Genomic DNA, 22898 nt, shown 5'->3' with positions numbered 1-22898 from the left:
AGAATCATACTAAAATAGATTTTTTTACAAACTTTCCAACCGAATATTCCATGGTTGGCCAGTAGAAATCAAAATAGCTATCCACTGGTACAAGAGCTATCCTAATATGTGACTGTGTTTTAATCACGTTTTATTGTTAGCATAAACTTCTGTGATATTTCAGTTGAGGTAGTTACATTCCACTGTGTATATACTACCACAATATTTTTGGTCTTATTATTAGAAGGTATCATGTGTTGAATGGGTAAAATGACATAGAATAAGGAGATACAGGAACATTGAAACATATATCATTGGATGAAGGTCCAACATCAATTAGATTATCGATCTAATGAAGTACTAGAGACTTTATCATTACCATTATCATCATAAAATATAAAGTGGATCCCTACTGCTCATAAGGCATTTGAAGAGTCTACTTTTGGGCTTTACATCTAAAAGAATCTACTTGGTATATTAAGTAACATCCTAGTGACTAAAGAAGCTTAAACAGAATCTGATAATCTCAAATTACTCCTATAGAGCATATGCTCTGGGACAGTGATGGTGAAACTTATAGAGACTAAGTGCCCCAACTGCAATCCTCATACCACATGTAAGCCTCCTACATTACCCCAGACAGGGGAGGGAGAAAGTGCTCCCATTGGGCTGCTGGGAAGAGGGCTGGGTGATGAGAGAAATGTCCTCAGACGTGCATGGAGAGGGGGAAGGGAATAGCCTGCTCTGGCACACTCTGGGACATGTGCTATAAGTTTGCCAACACAGCTGTAGGACATCTACCCCAGATATCAACACTGACTATACAGTTAATTGAAATTCTTGCTCCATGTATTAATAATGTGGCTATCATAATATATCGTCATCTCTTATGTACAAAATGTAAAAGAAATTAAGGGCAATCTTCATGAGAATTAGACATAGACTAAAAAGAAAATATGCAGCTCCCCTTTCACATCTATACCCTTTTGGATTTATTTTCATAGGATTCTGTTTTAAAAGAGAAATATTTGGGATGTTTGCCATTGATAGATGATCTTTTAGTGTAGTTTTAAGTTTTACTAGCTTAAATAGCTTCATACATGTGAATAGATTAAAATTGTACTTTGACTTTTGGAATAATCTATATAAGGAATAGTAGAAAGAACTGAAAAGGTAAGAGGGGTGGGATGCAATTAGTAGATAAGTGCCAAGTAGACTTTGAGGATTATTAATAGGTCTAGTCTATGCTTGGATATATGATCAAAATATAATTAAATAAATATGATTATGTATAGAGACATCTAAAATTAAATATTGTCACAGTCTTTACTTCATTCATAATCTAATTGTTTATCTTGATTCACAAAAACAATAGCAAGAAATATACTTCCATCATGTTTCTACTCATTAAGCATGCAGATATATAGTAAAAACAAGAAGAACTAGCAGATCTAACAATAGCAAAAATAATGTAAATGATAGATTTTACAAAATGTTTCTTATTTCACTTTTATTGGTATCATAGTGTGATAACTTTTGACTTGAAGAAAATCAGAATCACTAGGAAAGTGTGAACAAGAGTCAGTCATACATATTTTTCTTTATCCTCTCTTCTGAATCCTATGAAAAAGAAAATTGCTTTTTTATATAGTTGAATAACTAGCACTTTCTATTTTGAGTCCCATTTACACAAAGGTTAACACCAAAATAGTAAGTAAATCCCACCAAAACAAGCCCCAAATAGTATTATCAGTTTAACAATATCCTGGGAAGTTAAATCTATCACTTAGAGAGTACTGAGTTCTCCCTATCAGAATATCTTCTACCTATACTATAAAGGTCATTTGTGGTGATAGGGAGTAACTTATTTGTTTAAATATATTGACTGTTTTTTGTTTACTTTTGAGACTTAGAAATTGACTATGTAACTAGAGACACTAAGATGATAATGGATATTATTATTATATAGACAAACCATTCTTTTCCTTTTATTCAACAGAGTGTAGCTAGAAACAGCCCTGGGACAAGTTACTCTCCAGATTTTATTCCTTTACTTTCAAGAAAGGAAATAAGCATTTAAGTACTTGTGATGTGCCAAGCACTTTGTTCAGCACATTTCAAATATGATCTTGTTGAGGGAGCTATTATTATTTCCATGTATAGTAAAGAAATCTGAGGCTAAGAAAGGTTCACTTGCCCATGATCACACAAGGCTAGAAAGTGTCCTAGGTTAGATCCAAACTCAGGTCTTTCCGATTCCAGACCCAGAGTTCTATAGACTATACTAGCTAGCTGCCTTGATGCACAGATAGAAAAAGTTACTGCATTTTATAGTTAAATAAAAGTATTGGGATGTCAGCTCATAATTCTTTAAGATCATTGAAAGCATCTTCGATATAATTCCATAACAGATAGAGCAGCAGAGATGATAATCATCTCATCTCTTTCTTATGTTTTTAATTTCTCCCACTAAGTCTGTATTTTGAAAGTTTTTTTATTTTATAATCTAATCATTTTGGATGAGGTTCAGAAAGAAATGGTCAAAAGAAAATTCACTACTCTGACATTATTCATAAACTATTGTTTAGATGGATAAAGTAAGTGCATTCTTTTTTGGTAATTAAATAAGACTATCAAACTATAAGCTCGCCTCGCTGTAAGGTCAATGACACATCTCTGAGCCATCTCCAGCAGCAGACAGAAAAACAGAGATGACATCTTTCTCATTCTGATGCCATTGAGTTTTTAATTTCTCTGCTGGACCTCTGAGCTTTAAAAGCCATTCATCCTTTCAATGCAGTTTGGAGATTATGAACATTTGGTATGATCACAATGATAATTACCATTATCACCATCATTATTGTTGTTGTTGCTATTATAATTATTATTATTAGATAGGTTGTACTGCCTCCTTCACAAATTGAGCTGCATTTATAAGAAATGTTTGATAATGCCATGATCTACTCCATAAAATAACCAACAAAGGGATTTGATTTATTCAAATATTTTCCTCTAAAATAGGCATGTTAAGAGATTTAAAAGATTATGTCTAATGTAGTATTCAAGGTTATAGCTATGTCATTAAATGCTTTCATATATTCATTTCTCACAAAATTATAATCCCCAAACTATTATAGTGACCTAAGTCAAATTACTTTGGCGAGTTAGTTTCTCTGAAAATTGCAGTTAATGGGTAATATAATATATGTGCAGATATGCATGTATACATAATATAGTTATTTTTATTTAAATATACATATATGTGCATACATGAATAAAGGTATATGTAGATGCATTATGTATGTACAAATGCATACATATATGTGTGTCTATATGACCTGTTAAACTTCCATTCACATGCATGAAAATGGTCCTGATATTCTATTTCCTGTTCATTTTCTCTAGCAATGCAGCAAAAAAGCCTCAGCCTCATTATTGTGGATTTTGAAGTCATCTGGAATAATTGCAAACCGCCCTTGGCCACGGATCACTCTCACAGTTACCACTACTACCATCATATTAACCATGGCCATCTTCAACATGGTAAGAACCTCCACATCTATCCTTCTTTGGCGTTCTTGTCAGTCAATTCCTTTTCTGTTTCCTTCTGATTTCTTAATGACTTCCCATGATTGAGGTCTGTAGTTGTTTCAGTGGGAGCCACCATTTCTAGTTAATGCAATTTTACTTCAACTTTCAATATGATCCTTAGAAGATAGGTGAGATCATCTTCAGAAAGATTTTAGGTAGGGAAGTTCTCTGGGCTACTTCTGCTATTGCTATGGACCAAAGGGCTAGGAAGGACATCAGAGAGAAACTTAAGACAGATGTTCACCCAGAGGAAGACAGAGAAATACCAGTGAATGATTCCAAAGAACAAAACGGGGGGGCTGTAATGATCCGAGCCAAGGACTCTTAACAAGATTTGCTTCCCCCAATGCAAAAGAGGCAAATCTGAGTTGCAGAGTGTAGGTTGTCTAAACTTTTCATCTCTTCCAGTGTTTAGCATTGTGATCTGCAGAAAGTAGCTGCTCAATGTTTAATTGAATTGATCTGCCACAAGGATCAGATGAGGAATATAAATGAAATTACCAAACCAGGATCAAGAGACCATGGGGAAGATGACAGAGCCAGAGGGGAGGATATGGTGTGGCAGCAGCTGAGAAAGTACTTATTTAATAAAGGATTTCTGGGAATTCACTGTTCTTTAAGCCCAGGCAGGGCTACAGCTGTCACTGCTATTAAGAACTGCTCCTCTGAGAAATTTAGGCAAAGATTTTACTGTCCCTCATGGGCCCTAGTAAAAGTGTTTTATCAGAGACCAGTGAGTTCCATTTGGCATTTAAATGCCTTTACGAACTGGCTGTAACCTGTATCTTCATATACATACATATTATATATGCAGAATGATGTCTATATAATATATACACATAATATATATCTAATATAATCATAATTTTATGTGCACATTATATACAGTGATGAATAAATACCCAATGACATATATAAATGTTTCTATATAGAAACAAAAATAATTAATATAATATAGGATAATATAGAATAACATCGTTAAACATAATAATAAATAAACTATATCCCATTTATATTAATCTAAGGACATACTGTATTCTTCCAATACTGTGGAAGAAATTAAACTCTTTGAGGATAGGAACTGTCTTCTTTTTGTGTTTCTATCCCTAGTACCAGCACAATGGGATTGAGCTCAGGAAGATCTTAGTTCAAATCTGCCCTCAGACACTTACTAGCTTTGTGACTCTAGGTAAGTCACTGAACCCTGTTTCCCTCAGTTTCCTCATCTGTAAAATGAACTGGAGGAGGAAAGGCAACACTACTCTAATATCTTAGTGAAGAAAAGCCCAAATGGAGTCATAAAGAGTCAGACACTCCTGAAATAACTGAACAACAAACTTGCACAGTACCTGGTACATAATATGTATTTCTAAATGCCTGTTGATTGAGTGATTGTGAATCCACCAGAAGAATTAATGTTAATTCAACTTAAATAACCATTTATTTAACAAAATCAAAAGACTTCATCCTGGTCTAAAAGTCAATAAATTCAATGGAAAGCCTATAAAATTTATAGTTGTCATCAAGTATTTTAATAATAGCTTAGCCTAGACTTTCACTGGACCTTGATGTATTATATTTTGAAAAGGTCAGAGGACTTATATTTTCCTCTTGCTTAGTTGCAACAGAATTTCTTTACCAAAAAATTCAGAAACTATATTGTGAAGTATAAAGGTATTTTCAAAAACTGAAAATACTCTTGATTTTCCTTTTTAGGCCATGTGATTTTTCTTTTCATGAAACCTGGTCTTTAGTTCCCAAAGCGGGCTTTTGTTTTGTTTTATAATGGATACTAGCTAAACTTTTTTTCAATAATGACTTTTAAAATCCTTGAAACTTAGCTAGCAGGGATAAATTCCATGTGAATGCCTTATTATCTTCAATCACCGCGTTCCCTCAAGGTTGTCAGTCTTGTTTACAAGCCAGTTGTGGAGTCCCATTATATTCATGTTATAGTCATGAATTTACCTAAAACAATAACCAGTATACCAACCATTCCAGCAGTGCTGAATAAGCGTCAATGCACCAGTGACCTGCAGATAGATCAGAGTTCCTCAATTACATTTCGTTAAGATAAAAAGCTGAATAAGGTTTTAAATGTCATTAAGCAGAGAATTCAAATTCAGTATCATCTTTAAAAACCAGGAAAAGAGATGAAGACCAAGAAAACATGAGAGAAAAGAAGCAGTCCAGGCAGTAATTAAATTAAATAATGTATCCTCCAAACAGCCTGTGTTCTAGGGCATTAGTATACTTCTTTGACACAACATTATCTGCATAAACAACATTAAAAATCATTTAGTGAGAGGTAGCCAGGTGGCTAAGTAAATGGAGAGCCAGATTTGGAGACAGGAGGTCCTGAGTTCAAGCCTGGCCCCAGATATTTCCTATCTGAATGACCCTGGACCAGTCACTTAACCCCAATTGCTTAGCCTTTACTGCTCTTCTACCTTGGAACTGATACTTAGTATCACTTTTAAGATAGAAAGTAAGCAGTAGAAAAAATAAAATAAAATTCCAGCCATTTTTCTTAATTCTATGCTAATTTGGGGATGAATCAGAAATTTACATTCATGTGAAACTAGGTAGCCTTTCAAGTACTTGAAAAAAATCATCCCATGATCATTCTCTTCTATAGGCTAAAACTCTCCAATTCTTTTTTTTAAAATATATTTTATTTGATCATTTCCAAGCATTATTCGTTAAAGACATAGATCATTTTCTTTTCCTCCCCCCCACCCCCCATAGCGTAAGTCCACTGGGCATTAGATGTTTTCTTGATTTGAACCCATTGCTTTGTTGATAGTGTTTGCATTAGAGTGTTCATTTAGAGTCTCTCCTCTGTCATGTCCCCTCAACCTCTGTATTCAGGCAGTCGCTTTTCCTCGGTGTTTCCACTCCCATAGTTTATCCTTTGCTTATGAATGGTGTTTTTTTCTCCTGGATCCCTGCAAGTTGTTCAGGGACATTACACCGCCACTAATGGAGAAGTCCATTACGTTCGATTATACCACAGTGTATTAGTCTCTGTGTCCAATGTTCTCCTGGTTCTGCTCCTCTCGCTCTGCATCACTTCCTGGAGGTTGTTCCAGTCTCCATGGAACTCCTCCACTTTATTATTCCTTTTAGCACAATAGTACTCCATCACCAACATATACCACAGTTTGTTCAGCCATTCCCCAATTGATGGGCATCCCCTCGTTTTCCAGTTTTTGGCCACCACAAAGAGCGCAGCTATGAATATTTTTGTACAAGTCTTTGTGTCCATTATCTCTTTGGGAAAACTCTCCAATTCTTTTGACTGATCTTCATGTTCCAAGATCTTGAGGTCCTTCACCCTTTTTGTTGTCATCCTCTGGATGCTCTCCAGCTTAGAAAAACACTATCTAAAATACAATGGCCAGTTTTGTGTAACATGGGGTTGTTTAGCCCAGAGACGAAATCACTTAAGAAAGACATAATAGCTGTCTCTAAGTATTGGAAAGATTATCATATAGAAAAAGATTAGACTTATTCTGTTTGATCCTACTGTTCAGCACAAGGAATCATCAATGGAAGTTGTAGAGAGGCCAATTCTGGCTTGATTTAAGTGAGGGAAACCCTAACAATTAGAACTAGCAAAAGGGAAATGAGCCACCCTACATAGTCATTGGTCCCCTCTCTTTAGAGGGGCCTCGATTCCCCCTGGTGGAAGACATTATAAAGAGGATTTTGTTCAGGTACAGAATACATTAGATCCTCTCTGAAGTATCTCAAATGCTTTGATTCTCTTCCTATTGATGAGTAGCCTACAAAGGGGAAAAAGAAGACATCTAAACAAAAGAACTGATTAAAACTAGTGTCTGTTAAGTGTCAGATGGGAAAGGATTTTAGGGGAGGAAAGTTTAGGTAGTTACAATTTGCTTCATTGAATAAATTGGTACTGAGATAGAGAGGAAGAAGGAGATTCTAGACAAAGAAAATGGCGTGATCAAAATCATGGAGAAAAGGGTAGGCATTTTAGGAGAATAAAGAACTAGAAAATCTGACTGCAGTATGAGGCAGCAAGGTATCTCAGTGGACAGAGAGCCAGGTCTGCAGATGGGAAATATTGGGTTCAAATCTGACTTCCACCTAGTTATGTGACTCTGAACAAGTCATTTAACCCCAGTTGACTAGTCATCACCACTGTTATGCCTTCGAACCATTACTAAATTACATTAATTACATTACATTAATAAAGTTATTATTAATTCTAAGACAGAAGGTAAGAGTTTTCAAAAAACTAAATGGAGTAGAGCCATTGAAGGTAACTGCACAGGAAAGAGTAGAGGAATATGAAACAATTTTAAGAAAATTAAGTTAACAATAATCTCTTTAACAGATAAATTAAAACAAGGGAAGAAAATATTTATCCCTGCTTTTAAGAAAAATCTCAATATTGCATTGAGTTCATATGCATTTTCTTTCTTTAAAAAAAAAAACTCTTACCTTTCATCTTAAGGTTTAGTGACTTGCCCAAGGTCACACAACTAAGAAGTATCTGAAATCAGATTTGAACCCAAGACCTGCCATTTCAAGGACTGGCTTTCAATCCACTGAGTCAAGTAGCTGCCCCCAGTATGTGGTTTCTAATGTAAGGGACCTTTTCACATATTTTCCAGTATAAAGCTCTCACCCTTCCTATAAATCTTGGCAAACAATCAAGGCAAAGTTTTATCAGAACCTACAATTAAAAGCAGTCATATTCCCTCAATTTTGTTCTTAGATTCCTACTAACACTCAGTGATTTTCTTTAACTAATTTGAGTACTCAAATGTAGAGGATATCATTTCTAAAAAGGTGGGGAGAGTAACTTGTTCTGTCCTGTAAAGGAAACATTCAGTAATACATTATAAACAAATGAATCAAATGATAATTCCTTAGGCTATTGAAGAATTATAATTCTTTTTTTATTTTTTTAAACCCTTACCTTCTATCTTAGAATCAGTACTGTGTATCAATTCCAAGGCAGAAGAGTGGTAAAGGCTAGGCAATGGGGGTTAAGTGACTTGCCCAGGGTCACACAGCTGAGAAGTGTCTGAGAACAGATTTAAACCTAGGACCTCCTGTTTCTAGACCTGGATCTCAATCCACTGAGCCACCCAGCTGCCCCCAAGAGTTTTAATTCTTCCTCAAATTCCCTAATTTACTATTTGGGAGAGATTGATACACTGAGGATAAGGTATACAATTTAATTTATAATATGTTCTGCTTTCTAAAAATCCCTTTTCATATACCTTTCTATATAGGAGATTGTCTTTTATCACAAATTAAATTACAGGTTAAATTGAGGCTATATTTATGTAATTAAGGATCTGGATTTCCAAGATAACAGGACAGCACTGCATCTAAGGCTATTTTCCTGCCACTAGACTTTGGTGATGCTGGAAGAGAACATCTACCTCACTTAATTCCAAAAAAATCCCAAGTCATGCCTATGGTCCTCTTTGAAAACAAAAAGACTAACAAAAAGAAAAAACCTTGAAAAAAATTTTAAAAAGGGGGACAATAAACTTAGAATAATAGAAGGACAAATAAAGGAAGATTATATATATATATGTTAATATAAATATTAAATGAATATTAACATATTAAATATAATGTATAAATATTAAATATAAAAATTATTAAATATTAAAGTTTCTGGAATGCCCTTTGAGTATGCTGTAGACAAGGCACTATGCTAGGCACTATACATACAAAGTCAACAATAAAATGATCCCTGCTTAAAGGAGCTTACATTGTGCTACATACACAGATAGCTCATTACCAAGTGAATGCAAAGTATTTTTCAAAGAAAGAGCACCAACAACAAGGGAGATCCAGAAAGGTTTCATGTAGAAGCAGGAATTTGAACTAAGCTTTGAAAGAAATGAGGGATTCTAAGAAGTAGAGAGGTAAGAAGACAATACAATGCAGTCACTGGTAACAACCACTACAAAGGTATGGAAATACGTACTGGGAGCATCAAGTAAGATATTTTGGCAGAAATACAGAAGGAGTGAGAGGTAATAATCTGAGGTCGTTCTGCAAGGCTTTGTTGGAGACAGACTATAAAAGGCTCTAAGTATCAAATAGAGAGGCATTTATTTATATTTGATCATAGAGGAAATAGGAAGCTAATGAAATTTCTTGCACAGGAGAGTTACATGACCAAATCTCTTTTTTCAGAAATATCACTTTAGCAGCTATGTGAGTGACAGATTGGAGAGGAAAGAATTTGGTGGCAATGAGACATATTTAGAGACTAGCAGATTGTCTCAATTCTCTGGTCTCTGGGAGAATTATTCTTGTTGAATTGACCCTGAAGAGGTAAAATCCAAGTATACTCAAACACACACACACACACACACACACACACACACACACACACACACACGTGTGTGTGTATATATATATATATATATATATATACATGTCAATATGTCTATGTATCAATATATAGATATATTTATTTATATTATATGCACATAATCATATATAATGTATATTAAAACCATTTTATAAAAATATATCTATAACTGCATTGGGTCTGTTTTTAATATTCAAGTAGGTGTAGGATATTGAACATCTAGGTGAAAAATTGAAAAAAAAACAAATATATTCATATATCTAGATTTGGGGCATTATATAGTTAACATATCTGGATTTTTGACTGAGTTGATTTTCATATGGATGTTTAGGGCTGAGACAGTGTTGAGACCACTGCTATTCTTTTATTTCTTGATATTTTTATTGTCATTTTGCATTACATTTTTCATAATGCTCTAAAATTCTTTTGAGAGTCTTCCTATAGATTAATCATACTAGGGGTATTTTAGATAAAAGAACATATTCATAAACAGTCAACTCTCAACTCTCTAACAAAGATATTACAGGATAACAATTAGCAGGACCTTGTGAAGAGCAAACTCTGTAGATTGAGCCAATTTAATTTCCTCCTGTGATATACAGTAATGAGGCAAGGAAGCAGCTATCACAATAATCTATTTGGGCTTTTGGAACAATGACATTTTAGTGAACAGACTAGGAAGAAGTGAACCAGATGCTGAATATAAATCATTGATTTTTTTTTTCAAATCTTTTAAAAAGCATGATGCTAAGCTGCATTAAGTATGACATGCAAAATCTTAGAAGAAATTCCACAATTCAAACCCTTATTAAAATATCACATGAAGTTTGAGACTCTTCATTTTTTAAAGGACATGTAAAATCAGAGAACACTAAGAAGAACTCAAATAATTAAAAGAATAAGGAAAAAGGAGAAAAGTGATGGTTTAACTATAAAAGAAAGAACCCCAGATTGTTTCTTAATAACGAAGTCTAAGAATATGACAAATGTTATTATGTATCAAAGGCTTGATCAGTAGATTAATACATAAAAATTATAAACCACTATATACATCATATTTTCTGCAAAGGCAACTTTAAAGGATTATTGAATAGATATTTGGCCTTGACTTCAGACTTTCTTTATTTGAGAAACACTCAAGGTCCTAATCTTCTGGGCAGCCTGGGCCCCAACTCCACAACTCCCAACTCTCAAATTCCTGAGGTTACTGATATAGAAGTTACTGGTATACTGTAACTGGCATAGAAGAAAAACAGTCTTAGGTATTTTTTCCAGAAAGCCTATCAGAAATAAATTTATTGGTTAAATTCTAATTGTGTCTGCTTAGGGAAATTCAAAGGAACAGAGATTCATTTTGCTTTTGAAAATCTCCTGAACACAAACTATCTTCATCTTATACTTTGTAGAATTCACAAATAAAGACAAACTTCTGTAGTCAAGATTTAATAAGGGTACAAAGTTGAGGAAACAATGTTTGAATCATCAAAGAGAATAATGCTGTTATCTGGACAGTAGCAACTCTGGACATCACTTCCTAGAGAATCATTTTCCTAAAATCATTTGGTCCTGTCTACATGGGGAGGAAGGAGGGATATTCTTAATTTGATTAAGCAAAATGTCTTTTGTTCTTACTAAGTATATTACTCTCATTGGTTTCTGGGAGGATTCCCTTCTGGGCTGATCTGCCAGCTTCCTTTAGGAACTGATTAGACTTTAGAATAGGAGGGAAGAAGAAGAGATTTGTCATTTCTAGGTATTGTCTTCTCAGAATAAATTAAGTATAGAGAAAAATTTCTACTCAGATGAAACCAAGAACTTCAGACTGACAGTGGAAATATATATTTTTTGAATATTTCTAAAAGGAAATGAGGCAAGAGTTTAGGGAGCTTTAGGGTACTTTTACAATGGAAACATCCATTTTTAAGGATCACTGCTCTCTGGTTTGTGTTTCAAAGTTCAGATAAAAATTGACCCCTGCTCTCTTGGAGTTGTTAGTTCAATAATGGGACTAAAACAAAAACACAACCCTATTAAAGTAAATTTTACATATGTAGCACTAGCTTTCATAGCTTCTCCAACAGAAATGACAATTGTTAGATTCTTTAAAAATTTTTTGTAATCTTGTGGAGTGACAGTTGAACAGACATTCCCTTACGAAAGAAGAGTATGAATCTTGATCTGTGAGGAATGTTTAGGATATAGCTTTAATGACTATTTGTGAAGAGATTGATTTTAATTGTCATCTGTGAAGAGACATTTTTGGTCACAACTGAAAGAGGATAAGACAAGGCTGTGTTTAACCCTTTTATCACGAATAAGTAGAGAATTATTGAGAAAAGACTTTAATTGGTATCTTTTATGAACTGCATTGTGGGACTATTTTCTGAAAATGAAGAAAAGAATTAAAGTGATATTGATGTGTTATTCTGTGATCTATGATAAGATAATGTAAATAATTATTTATGTACTTTTTTATTATTTTCCACTCTATTAATGAACCAATAACACTGATATTTAAGTCTATGGGATTTAAGGACTTTGATACATAGAGATTATTAATTGCCTGTCGGAAAAATGCTTTCTACATTTTACTAAATAAATAATATTTAATAAATTGAGGTAATTGTTCAGAGCTATTAATAAAACAAAAAAGAAGTTTCAAGTTATTAATCAATAAAGATATACAAACATACCCATGATATATCTTGGAATTTAGGATTATAAAAACAAGTCAAATACTAGGATAAGGGGATACTACCTCATGTAGGACATATATAAAGGGAATTAATCTAAACAACACATATACACATCACATATATATGTGTATTAGGTAACAAAACTATGTGAAGGAAGACCTGGGGGAAGAAATTATTACTGATGCGAAGATCATGAATTGTTTACAAAACTACATGACATATCAATGTGTCATTTAATGTGCTTTAAATAATTGCTAGTAAATGATAAAGTCAAGAGTGTAACAAAGCATGTTCCTAGCAAAGGGAGTAATGTGAACAAGAGTAAGAGCCTGGAGGCTAAAATCAAATCAGGAAGAATTTATTTTTTGTTTAAAATCTCTCCTACTCATTGAGAAGGTAAGTAATGTATCATGTGAAATCCTTTAAAACATTTTTTTCTGTATTAGTAACCTTTACTAAGTGTGCCTATGGAAATGCTATGATTAAAAATCTCTGGAGACTGTATGTTAATGTATAAACATTTAATAGTAAAAGTTGCAGAAAGAGAGAAAGAGAAAAGCCACCCTAACTGAAAGTCTCCAAGCCACGCCACACTTCCTCTGCTCCCCTTCCCAACCCCAGCTTGAGCCCAAGCCCTACTGGACCCTCAGAGAAGCTGTGGCAGGACAAGATGACTCCATCAGATAAAATAATTTCTAAAAGTACAACTCATATTAAGTTGTATAAATTGTGTTCCATTTGTTAAAATAAGCTACAATTTAAAAATACCATAATACAGTTATGTTGCTCTGTAGTATCTGAAAGAAAAGAAAGAAGGAAAACTTAAAGCCTCCATCATTTTTTTGCTTCTTTTCTTTCACATGGTGATATGATTGAGAATTTAATGCTATGCTTTTAATATCTAGAATGTCTACTTTTATAAATCCCCAAAGAAAAGCATTTTCCTTTAACTTGTCAGTCCTTGATACATTATTATTCAAATGGATTACATTCTACTCCCCCAGAAGCTGTATTTATAAAATATTGAACTCATAATTTTTGCCAAGAAATTTCTCCATTCCTTCCCATCTGATTTAAGGGTTTTGCTTTTCCCCTTCTCATGGCTTCCACAGTAGCAGTCAAATAATGATGGTTGTGCTTTTGATCAATTCTTCAGCAAAAAATCAATACAACTCTCAAGCTTCTTTGATTTTTTTTTTTAAATTAGCTTTTTTTCTGAATTTCATTAAGTACTGTGAAGGCTAAAAATAATCAGAATAACAGTGCATTATACCAAATAAGCTAACTAATCACACTTCCTAGCTGATATTGGTTCTGCTTAGCCAAAAACCTAAAGTGGTTAATATTTAAATATTTCAAAGAGCTCCAACATGAGTATTAATCAAAGTAACAGAATAAATGAGGACATAGAAAAGCTTTCAATTTTAAAACCTGATAGAGTAAGATTTGGCTATGTACCAGGAAATCCTTTCTAGAACAATCAGTAAACGAGAAATATTTAAAATAGAGAAAATGACTCAGAACTTTGGGAAGTTTTAATCTGACTAGTTTGGTGACAGTGACTCACACTATAGGTTAGTGATCATTTGTCCATATCCAGATGCTAAAATCTCCTCAGCTTCACTTTCCCTCTTTAATAGAAATCATTATACACTCTGACTTCTAAACAGATGAGCACTTTTATTCAGGGTGCTGATATAGCAAATAACCATGAAAGGAACTAGTTCTCATTTTCTAAGGATCATGTTACATTGGACATATCTGGCTTTCTAGTATTCTAAAGGTTGTCCTTTCTCGGAATTTTGCTATTTTCAATATAATTGCCTACATTCTTCCTATACCATGTGACTGGGAGAATGTCTAATCGATAAAGTGGTGGAAATATAATATATGGTAACATTAATCCTAAACTGACAGGAAAAAAAAGTTGTGTGTCATTTTGCTCATTAATTTAATATAGATTTTATGCTGAACTTATTTAAATCATTCTGAAATAAGATCAATGAAGGATCCATAGAATACTTTATAAAGGTTATTTTTCTTTTTCATCATGACTTGAATTTCTGTTTAATTGTGCTTTAAAAAGGGGGGGGGACACAAATCAAATAGCATCAGTCCTAACATTTTTGTATCTTTAGATAGATATTTAGCTGAAATACATCTCTGGGATTGCCAAGGGCCAGTATCCTTAATATTAATCTCTTTATTTTAGAGTACTGATTAGATGCTTAGCTAAATATTCATCTTTCCTTACACTAGAAAACTTCAGAAAGTTTCAAATAGAAAGCCATTAGTAGCACATATCTGTTGACAAAAGCAATTCAATTTTTCCTTTACCACAAAGGAAATAATGAGTAATTAATGAGTGAGAATTCACCCTCCTGAGTTTCCTTTCTTGATTTAGTTTATCCTAATTATGTGCTGTAAAATTGTTTCCTTCTCACAGTTTTTCCTGAATGAGGCAGAGTTAGTGTTCTCTTCAGATTTCAACAGGTCGAATGTAAGTGTCCCTGAACCAGTTGATCCAGCTGACCAGAAGTCTCAGAATGCGCAAAAGTATTTTTTCCTGCCAGTAAGTACATTTTACTTTTATTTATAAGAAGAAATAAATATATTGTCTTATGGAAATAAGGAATAAGGAAATAGGAAATAAATATATTGTCAAAAGATTGTCTTGTGATCTAGAATACGTATCATACTTTATCTTTTTTTTTTTAATTGCCTTTTAAACTCAAATAGGCAGGGGGCAGCTGATTAGCTCAGTGGATTGAGAGCCAGGTCTAAAGATGGGAAGTCCTGGGTTCAAATCTTGCCTCAGACACTCCATAGTTGTGTGGGTGACACTGGGCAAGTCACTTAACACCTTTGCCTAGCCCCATGATGGCGAACCTATGGAATGCCTGCCCAAGGGGGCACTTGGAGCCTTCTCTGTGAACATACACCATCGCCTCAGTGTAGTACTCCCCAAAGTTCATTACTAGTAAACTAAAGGGAAGTGGTGCCAGGCGGCTCCCTTCCTCATCTCCACATGCACCTGAGAACATTTCTTGCATAATCCACTCCTCTAAAAGGTTCACCATCACTGGCCTAACCTTTACTGGTCTTCTACCTTAGAATCAAAACACAGTATTGATTCTAAGATGAAATATAAGAGATTTTTTTAAGTAAAAATAAACTCAGACAATAACATACTTTTTTAATGGTAACTACTTCAAGGAAGGATCTTTCAAGTTAAACCTGCTAAAGTAACATTTACAAATATATAAGGTATTTGAACCAGCCTGATGCTATTTCATGAAAGCAAATAACTTTGATTTTAAAGTTAAAAGGTTTGGTTTCCAGTTGTGACTGAATAGTGGACAAGACACAATATTTCACATATCTTTAACATGAGGATTAGAACCCTATCTGGATCACAGAATGATTGTAAGGAAAACACTATTAACTTTAAGATAACAATCTTTCTTTTCCCTCAACTTTTGTTTCTTTCAATTGTTTGTGTCCATATAATTGAGCATTTAATTATAAAACACTGGCTGTTGTTCATGAGAAGTAGCCTGGTACAGTGAAGAAAATGCTATATTTGAAGTCAAAAGAATCATGTGTTCACCTACCAAATATAATCTTACTGTGCGACTGTTGGCAAGTCAGCAACCTTTTTGAGTCTTAGTTTCCTCTTCTGAAAAATTGAGATGATAAAACTTTCAATATCTTCTTTATAGTTTCGTAGATTTAGAGTCAAAAAGGATCACTCAGTCCAACTCTTCCACATCAGGTTAGAGAGGTTAAGAGACTGATCTAAAGTCACAAAGGGAATGAGCAGAACTGGGATTTGAATTCAGATTCCACTGCACCAAACCCTGCCTTCTTTTCCATGTGCATGAAACATCTTGCAAACCTTAAAGCAGAATAAAAACATCACCTGCCATTATTCATTTATTGATTCATTTGCTAATTATTCTATGTAGAAGTCTTATTTGCCAACTTAGTATCTAACCTCTTCAAGGGAAAGGACCATATCTTCAATGTTGTCTGTATTCTTCATTGCTCCTAGCTCCAGAAACATTCTTATATACCTATTCTCAATAATGCTTTGCCAGTTGATTTAACAAGCAATTTGAACCTTCTGTGTTTCCATTTAACACTTGTTGCCTTGGCCTCTTAAGGGAAGTCCGTCAAATTTTAAAGAATATATAATGTATTTAACATCATTGTTGTAAGCACGTTAATGCATTTCTTTCTGTGATTCTTCCAGAGAGGATTAGACCAATGTTCTGATGCCCGTTCTGGCTCAGTATCACCACATAACCAACCCAACATCTTTTCCAATTATATATGGGCTTGATCTGCTAGTGTCCACTTAAATTTGTTATTAGTCTTTCCATTGACCTTTGATTCAGCCTTTTGAAATCAAGAATGTTCCATGATTCATAACCATGGACTTTTATGGTACTCAAAAAATAAGTAGAAATTGTTCACTAATTGATCACTTTTTCTCTGGAAATGGTTTATACCAGAAAACAGATATAATACACTTCTTTTAAGTACTGACTCTTCAATAGATTATACAGAGAAACCTGATTTATCCGTCGCTTCTTCCTTTACATTCTATCACCTCTTTTCTCCATGTATCTGTTTTAAACATTCACATCATGGTTTTTTTTTTAATAATATTAATTTTCTCTCAGCTCTCCTCTTACCTGTCTGTGGATTTCTTTTCAGTCTCCTTTGCCTGGGCATTCTAATTCCCACTTTAATTCTTTATGTCTCTGGAGGCTCTGTTCTGACCTCTCCTCTATCTAGATTCCTTCCCTTCTTGAAATAAACTATTTCCTTACCCCTACCTCTAAGAAGAGTGAGCTTCCTTCAAGGCTTAAGTCCTCTTACATTCATTATTTCTGGATCCTCCTGGTTGGGACTTCTTTTCAAATTATAATGTATTTCCTTTTCTGTATAATTATTATATCCCTTTTATAGAATATAAACTCCTGCAGGGCAAGTACTATATTTTGTTTTTGTCTTTGTTTCTCCAATGCCTAGCTTGGTGGCCTTCATATAAGAGGCAATTAATGAATGTTGATGAATTGAATATATGCAAACCCATTATAGGAAAGAGAGGAAAGTGGGCATGACTTGGAATTGGGAACCTAGACTCAAGTCCCAGCTTCAGTATTTATTTTACTTGCATTGTGTACATCACAGAGAAATTGAAGGAAAAAAAAAAACAGGCATTCATTAAGCATCTACCTTGTCCTAAGCTCTTTTGCATATATTACCTCATTTGATCCTCACAACAACCTGGAAGCTAAATATTATTATTATCCCCATTTTACAGTTGAGGAAATTGAGATAAATAAAGGCAAAGTAACTTCCCTAAGATCAAACACCTAGCAAGTATTTGAGGCTGGATTTTAAACTTAGGTCTTCCTGGACCAGTATTTCTACATACTGCACCACTTAGCTATCTCTAGTTGAGACTTGAGACGGGAATGCTTTGCAACTCTTCAGATACTATGCAAATGAGTGATCATCATTTTATCTGTTCCCGGACTTACATGTAATGTGTAAAATCCTTCCTTTTATGCTAATCATCCATATGGCCTTGGGCAAATAATTGAAATAGCCTATTCTTCATTTCCCCCCATAAAGTGAGAAGGCTGTACTAGATGGCCTCTGAAGTCCCAGTTCTTTGATCATCTTTATTAAACATTTAAAATGGAAGAATGGGCATGGTCATATTTATTTTACTTATAAGAAAAATGAGGCCCATGGAGGCCATCTCGATAATCAGACATAAAGAAGGTCATGTATGGTGATCTAGCACTTAGCCTGGTGCTTTGCAGAGAGTAAGTATTCAATAAATGTTTGTTGAATTGTATGATGTATTTCATGATAAAATTCTGCATTATCAACCCTGAAAGGAAGCCCCAAATCAGGACAACGATGTGTTAGAGGACTGTACTTTATCTTGCTTCTAGAGTTTTAAGTTTTGAGAATTTAGTTGCCAAGAAAAAAAAAAGGTTCCTACTGATAAAAAAGGTATTCTTTATCCTTATGTAATTTTCACATGAGTGGTTAATAACCTGGTTTTGGTAGGACATATACTTATTTCCTGATAAGAAGTTACACTTATGTTTAAGAGAATTTTATACTGATGAAGAAGTATTGATCTGGGAATGTCCAGTTTGAACTTTATTTCAACCTAAAAATTAAGATGTGATCTTAAAAAAAAAATACAAAACCCTTACCTTCTGTCTTAAAATTGATACTGAGTATCGGTTCTAAAGCAGAAGAAAAGTAAGGACTAGGTTTAAGTGACTTGCCCAGAGTCACATAGCAAGTAAGTGTCTGGGGCCACATTTGAAACTGGAAACTCTTGTCTCCAGGTCTGGCATCTTTATCCAAAGATAAGTGATCTTAAATTACTATTCTTTCTAATATATCAAATACTTACTCCTATGAAATCAATGTAAGGAATCACAGATAAGAAAGATTTATAGTTTTATCTTTGTTATATAGTTTCAATAAATCATTTTAAGAATTTCATTTGTTTTTCAATTTGAACCGTCTTAACCTCCACCATTGATAAAATTGTCAAATCCATTACATGTTGATATAAAAAATTTAGGGACTGCTGTGATGTGGACTTTAACATTTTTCACAATAAGGAACTCCTGGTGAGGAAACTATCTCCACAAAAGCTGATTAGCAATCAAGAGAAAATTGCCCAGGGCTCTGAGATGTCAAGCAATTAATTGATGTACAAAGAGCTAGCTTGGGTGACAGAAAAAAAAAAAACATCACAAGGCAACATAAGAAACACATTACTATTGTTTCTAAGGCTATTGAATATTTACAGGTACTACTGATATTGATTATATCTATTTTAACTCTTCTTTGCTATCTTCCATCTTCTAGTCTTCTTTCTCATATTTAACTTCAATAATCTCCAAGATTAGTTTAAATCTTCCCTGACACCTTACTTACAACCTTAGTCTACCTTTTAATATGCACAATACCTGGATTCTTTTCTTCCTACTGCATTTATTATCTAAACCCACTTTATAAGCTCTTAATTAGTCAGCAAGCATTTTTAGCACCTAGTTCACACTAGGTAATATAGGGAAGAGGACACCAGAAATAGGAGTCAGAGGGTTCAAGAACTACTAGTTGCAGAGATTGAATGTTAGAGAGAGAAAAAGAGGATGATAGTGGGAACAAACTAGTAGAGCAAATATATAATCTAGATTTTCTCTAGTCTTAGACAAGGTTCTCAGTTCAGAAAGTAGAAGGGAGCAGAATTTGGGGTGTAGTAGAGGGGCGGTAAGTGAGATAGAAAATCAATTTAGGGAATAGTAGTATCGCCTTGCCATGATTAGGATCCAGTTAAGATTTGAAACCCAGTGTCCTGAATACAAAGGCAGCTCTTTCATCTAGTGTTCTAGATTGCTTCTCTTAAACATATTCCTTACTGGAAAAAATGGCTTGGTCTTAAAGTTGTAGTTGTTATTGTTTTGTTTTATTTTAAGAATCCAGGTAATATTTTTGGAATTGATGAAATAGGTTCAAAATATTAGATTTATTTTTTTTCAAATTAAATACATGTTCAGTAGGAAAATCAAAACTAATCTAAAAGAATCACTTAATAATTAAGTGTAGTAATTATGTTTAAAGTGTTTCTAATACATATTTTATTAAGTAATTATAAGTAATTTGACAGAATATGTTGAGCTAAGGTTTCACTGTGCTATTTTAAAATAACAAGAGAAAAAGTTAGCTTTTTACTGTGTCAGGAAACAGAATAGGCAGTATGGTACATATAAAACTACAAATAATGAATTGAAAAGTTGGACACTTAAATTCCTCCCACCACCACCACCACCAATTTGTTCTTTTACTTTCTAAGGCTCAGGAATCATCTATCCAGAAAATCTTCCCTGACCTCCTAGTTGATAATCTTTCATCGATTTTCCTCGTATTTATTTCCTTTTATAGTATTTTATCTTCTTCCCAGAACAATTGTAAGCTTGACAACAGCAGAGACTGTTTGAGTTTTATCTTTTTTTCCCCAACACCTACACTAGTGTCTTATATATAACAGGCTCTTGGTAAATATTTATTGAATTTAATATTGCTTTATAAGGCAGCTTCAATGCTACTTGCCCAAATACTTAGAAATACTTTAGTCAAAGACAAAAAAAATCTTTGAAATGTTTGAAAAAATATTTTGACTGACCTTGCAAATGATTTCTTATGATCAAAAATATCCAAGCAAGGAGACATTGTGGAATAATTCTTAAGAGTATCAATCCTTGGACTCCAGAAGGACCTGCATTCTAGAGCTTCCTTTGACATATATATATATATATATATATATATATATATATATATATATATATATATACTAGCTGTGTGATACTAGGCAAGTTGCATTACCTCCCTAGATCCAGAGTAACCCTCTAAAACTAGAAGCTGCCACAGAGTTGCAAATCAATATATATATATAAAAGGTTTTCTCTATGCCAGTAAAATGGCTGGTCCATACAAAAACAAAAACAAGAATATCTACTTGTTTCACTGGTTTTCAAGCTGTGTTTGGTATCAGAACAAATTTACTGGATACAGTAGTGGTTCTAATGGTTTCTAACTTGGAATATTTTCCATTTAAATTACATATGAATCATGCTGAAGCAGATCAAAACTCTCAAAGGAGCCCTTGAAATGTTAACATTTCATAGTCTTAGGGTCAGAGATCATTTGTTGCATCACTAGAAAATTCCCCATTCAGATTAGACCATAACTGAAAGAGTGCCTGGAGACTGAGGGTTGAAATATTATTGCCTGAGATACTTCTTTTGTGTTAATCTATGGTTTAAGTTTTGCCTTCGTGAGTTTTGGAAGTTCACAGAATAATGAATTTGTTCTTCTGATGTTGCCATTCCTCAGATCATGTCTTAAATATGTTTGTTTTCTTTCCATGTTCCAGTACTTCATATACAGCTGTATTCTGGGCTTGATCTCCTGTTCTGTTTTCCTACGGATAAACTATGAATTGAAAATGATGATCATGCTGATTGCACTTGTGGGTTACAATATCATCCTCTTACATACCCATGCCCCTATACTTGATGAATACAGCAACTTTTTTATTAAAAGGTAGGTTGGGGATGGGGGAAAGAATAGGGGAGGGAAAGAAAATAAATTCTGCAAATATGGAAAAATATTTTTAAAAATAATACAAATAAAAATTTAAAAGATAGGTTGCCTTAAGTTTATATGAAATCTTTCAGTAGTGAATGCCTCCCAAAAATAAAATAAGTTGAAGTCATGATTAAATGTTAAATGGGAAGATGATTTTCATTGTTTCATTGTTCTAACACAATAATTATAGGAACTGAGGATATCCTTAAAAATCATTTTGATAGATTTATATGGTAATTATAGCAATGGAATTAAAAGGAAATTGAAGGGAAAGTTTACATAGATATTTGTTACCAGTGCAGTGAAAACTACATCTGTAGAATTGTCACCAGTCTTATTGGGTAATGATTTAGTATTAGGGAGTATGCATTGTAAAGGGGACATTTCCTACAGTGTGCTAAGTTGAAAACAAGGTAATATAAAATTACTTTGTATCCTCGTGTTATGGGGAATATGGATCTAGTAATTATAGATGTCACTAAATATTAATAGAAGATAGCTAATATGGAGATTCAGATGTTGACATTTGAGGAGATAGTTGGATTATCAGTTGAGGGAATCTGCTGGAGACCAGTTGCAAAAATAAATCATATTTATTAAACAATAAAAAAATACAGCAAAAGGAAAAGGAAGGATAGATATTGATAAAAGATATATTCCCTGTAACTAATCAATTCTAACTAAATCCTGGAACTCAATCTTTCCCACAAGGGATGTCTTCGTGATCACCAAGGGTAATCCTTCTTAAATTTACTCTGCAGCTATCTAGCTAACCCAGATTTATGTATCTACCTTATCCTAATATATACATTGCTTTCCTTGTATCATAGCTTCAAAGATTTGATGTAGCTCTCTCCATCTCCCTCCAGCTAGAGATCAATTCTGCCTGTCAGGTATCAGAGACATCCTCTCTCCCAGCCTTTGTTCTCTACCCACTCTGATGAAGTTCTAGAGAACTGCACAGACACTCCTTTTCTGTCTGATCAGTCACTTTTCCAACTTTCTTTGATATCAGGATGTTTCCCAAGTTGTCTACCACCAAATCTTCCAAATTGCTC

At 33.8% G+C, this 22898-nt stretch overlaps 1 protein-coding gene across 1 annotated transcript in view; it reads left to right on the top strand.

Annotated features, from left to right (window-relative positions):
• ADCY2 (adenylate cyclase 2) overlaps positions 1-22898 on the top strand; it is a 580155-nt gene that overhangs the window by 501411 nt on the left and 55846 nt on the right. The window contains 3 exon segments of the mRNA XM_001363655.5: positions 3385-3522; positions 15086-15211; positions 21626-21795. Coding sequence (XP_001363692.2) covers positions 3385-3522; positions 15086-15211; positions 21626-21795 — 434 coding nt within the window.

This window comes from Monodelphis domestica, chromosome 3 (assembly GCF_027887165.1).
Source record: "Monodelphis domestica isolate mMonDom1 chromosome 3, mMonDom1.pri, whole genome shotgun sequence".
In the NCBI taxonomy this organism is placed as follows: domain Eukaryota; kingdom Metazoa; phylum Chordata; class Mammalia; order Didelphimorphia; family Didelphidae; genus Monodelphis; species Monodelphis domestica.
The sequence above is the reverse complement of the archived record's forward strand: the minus strand, read 5'-3'. Positions and strand labels throughout refer to the sequence as shown.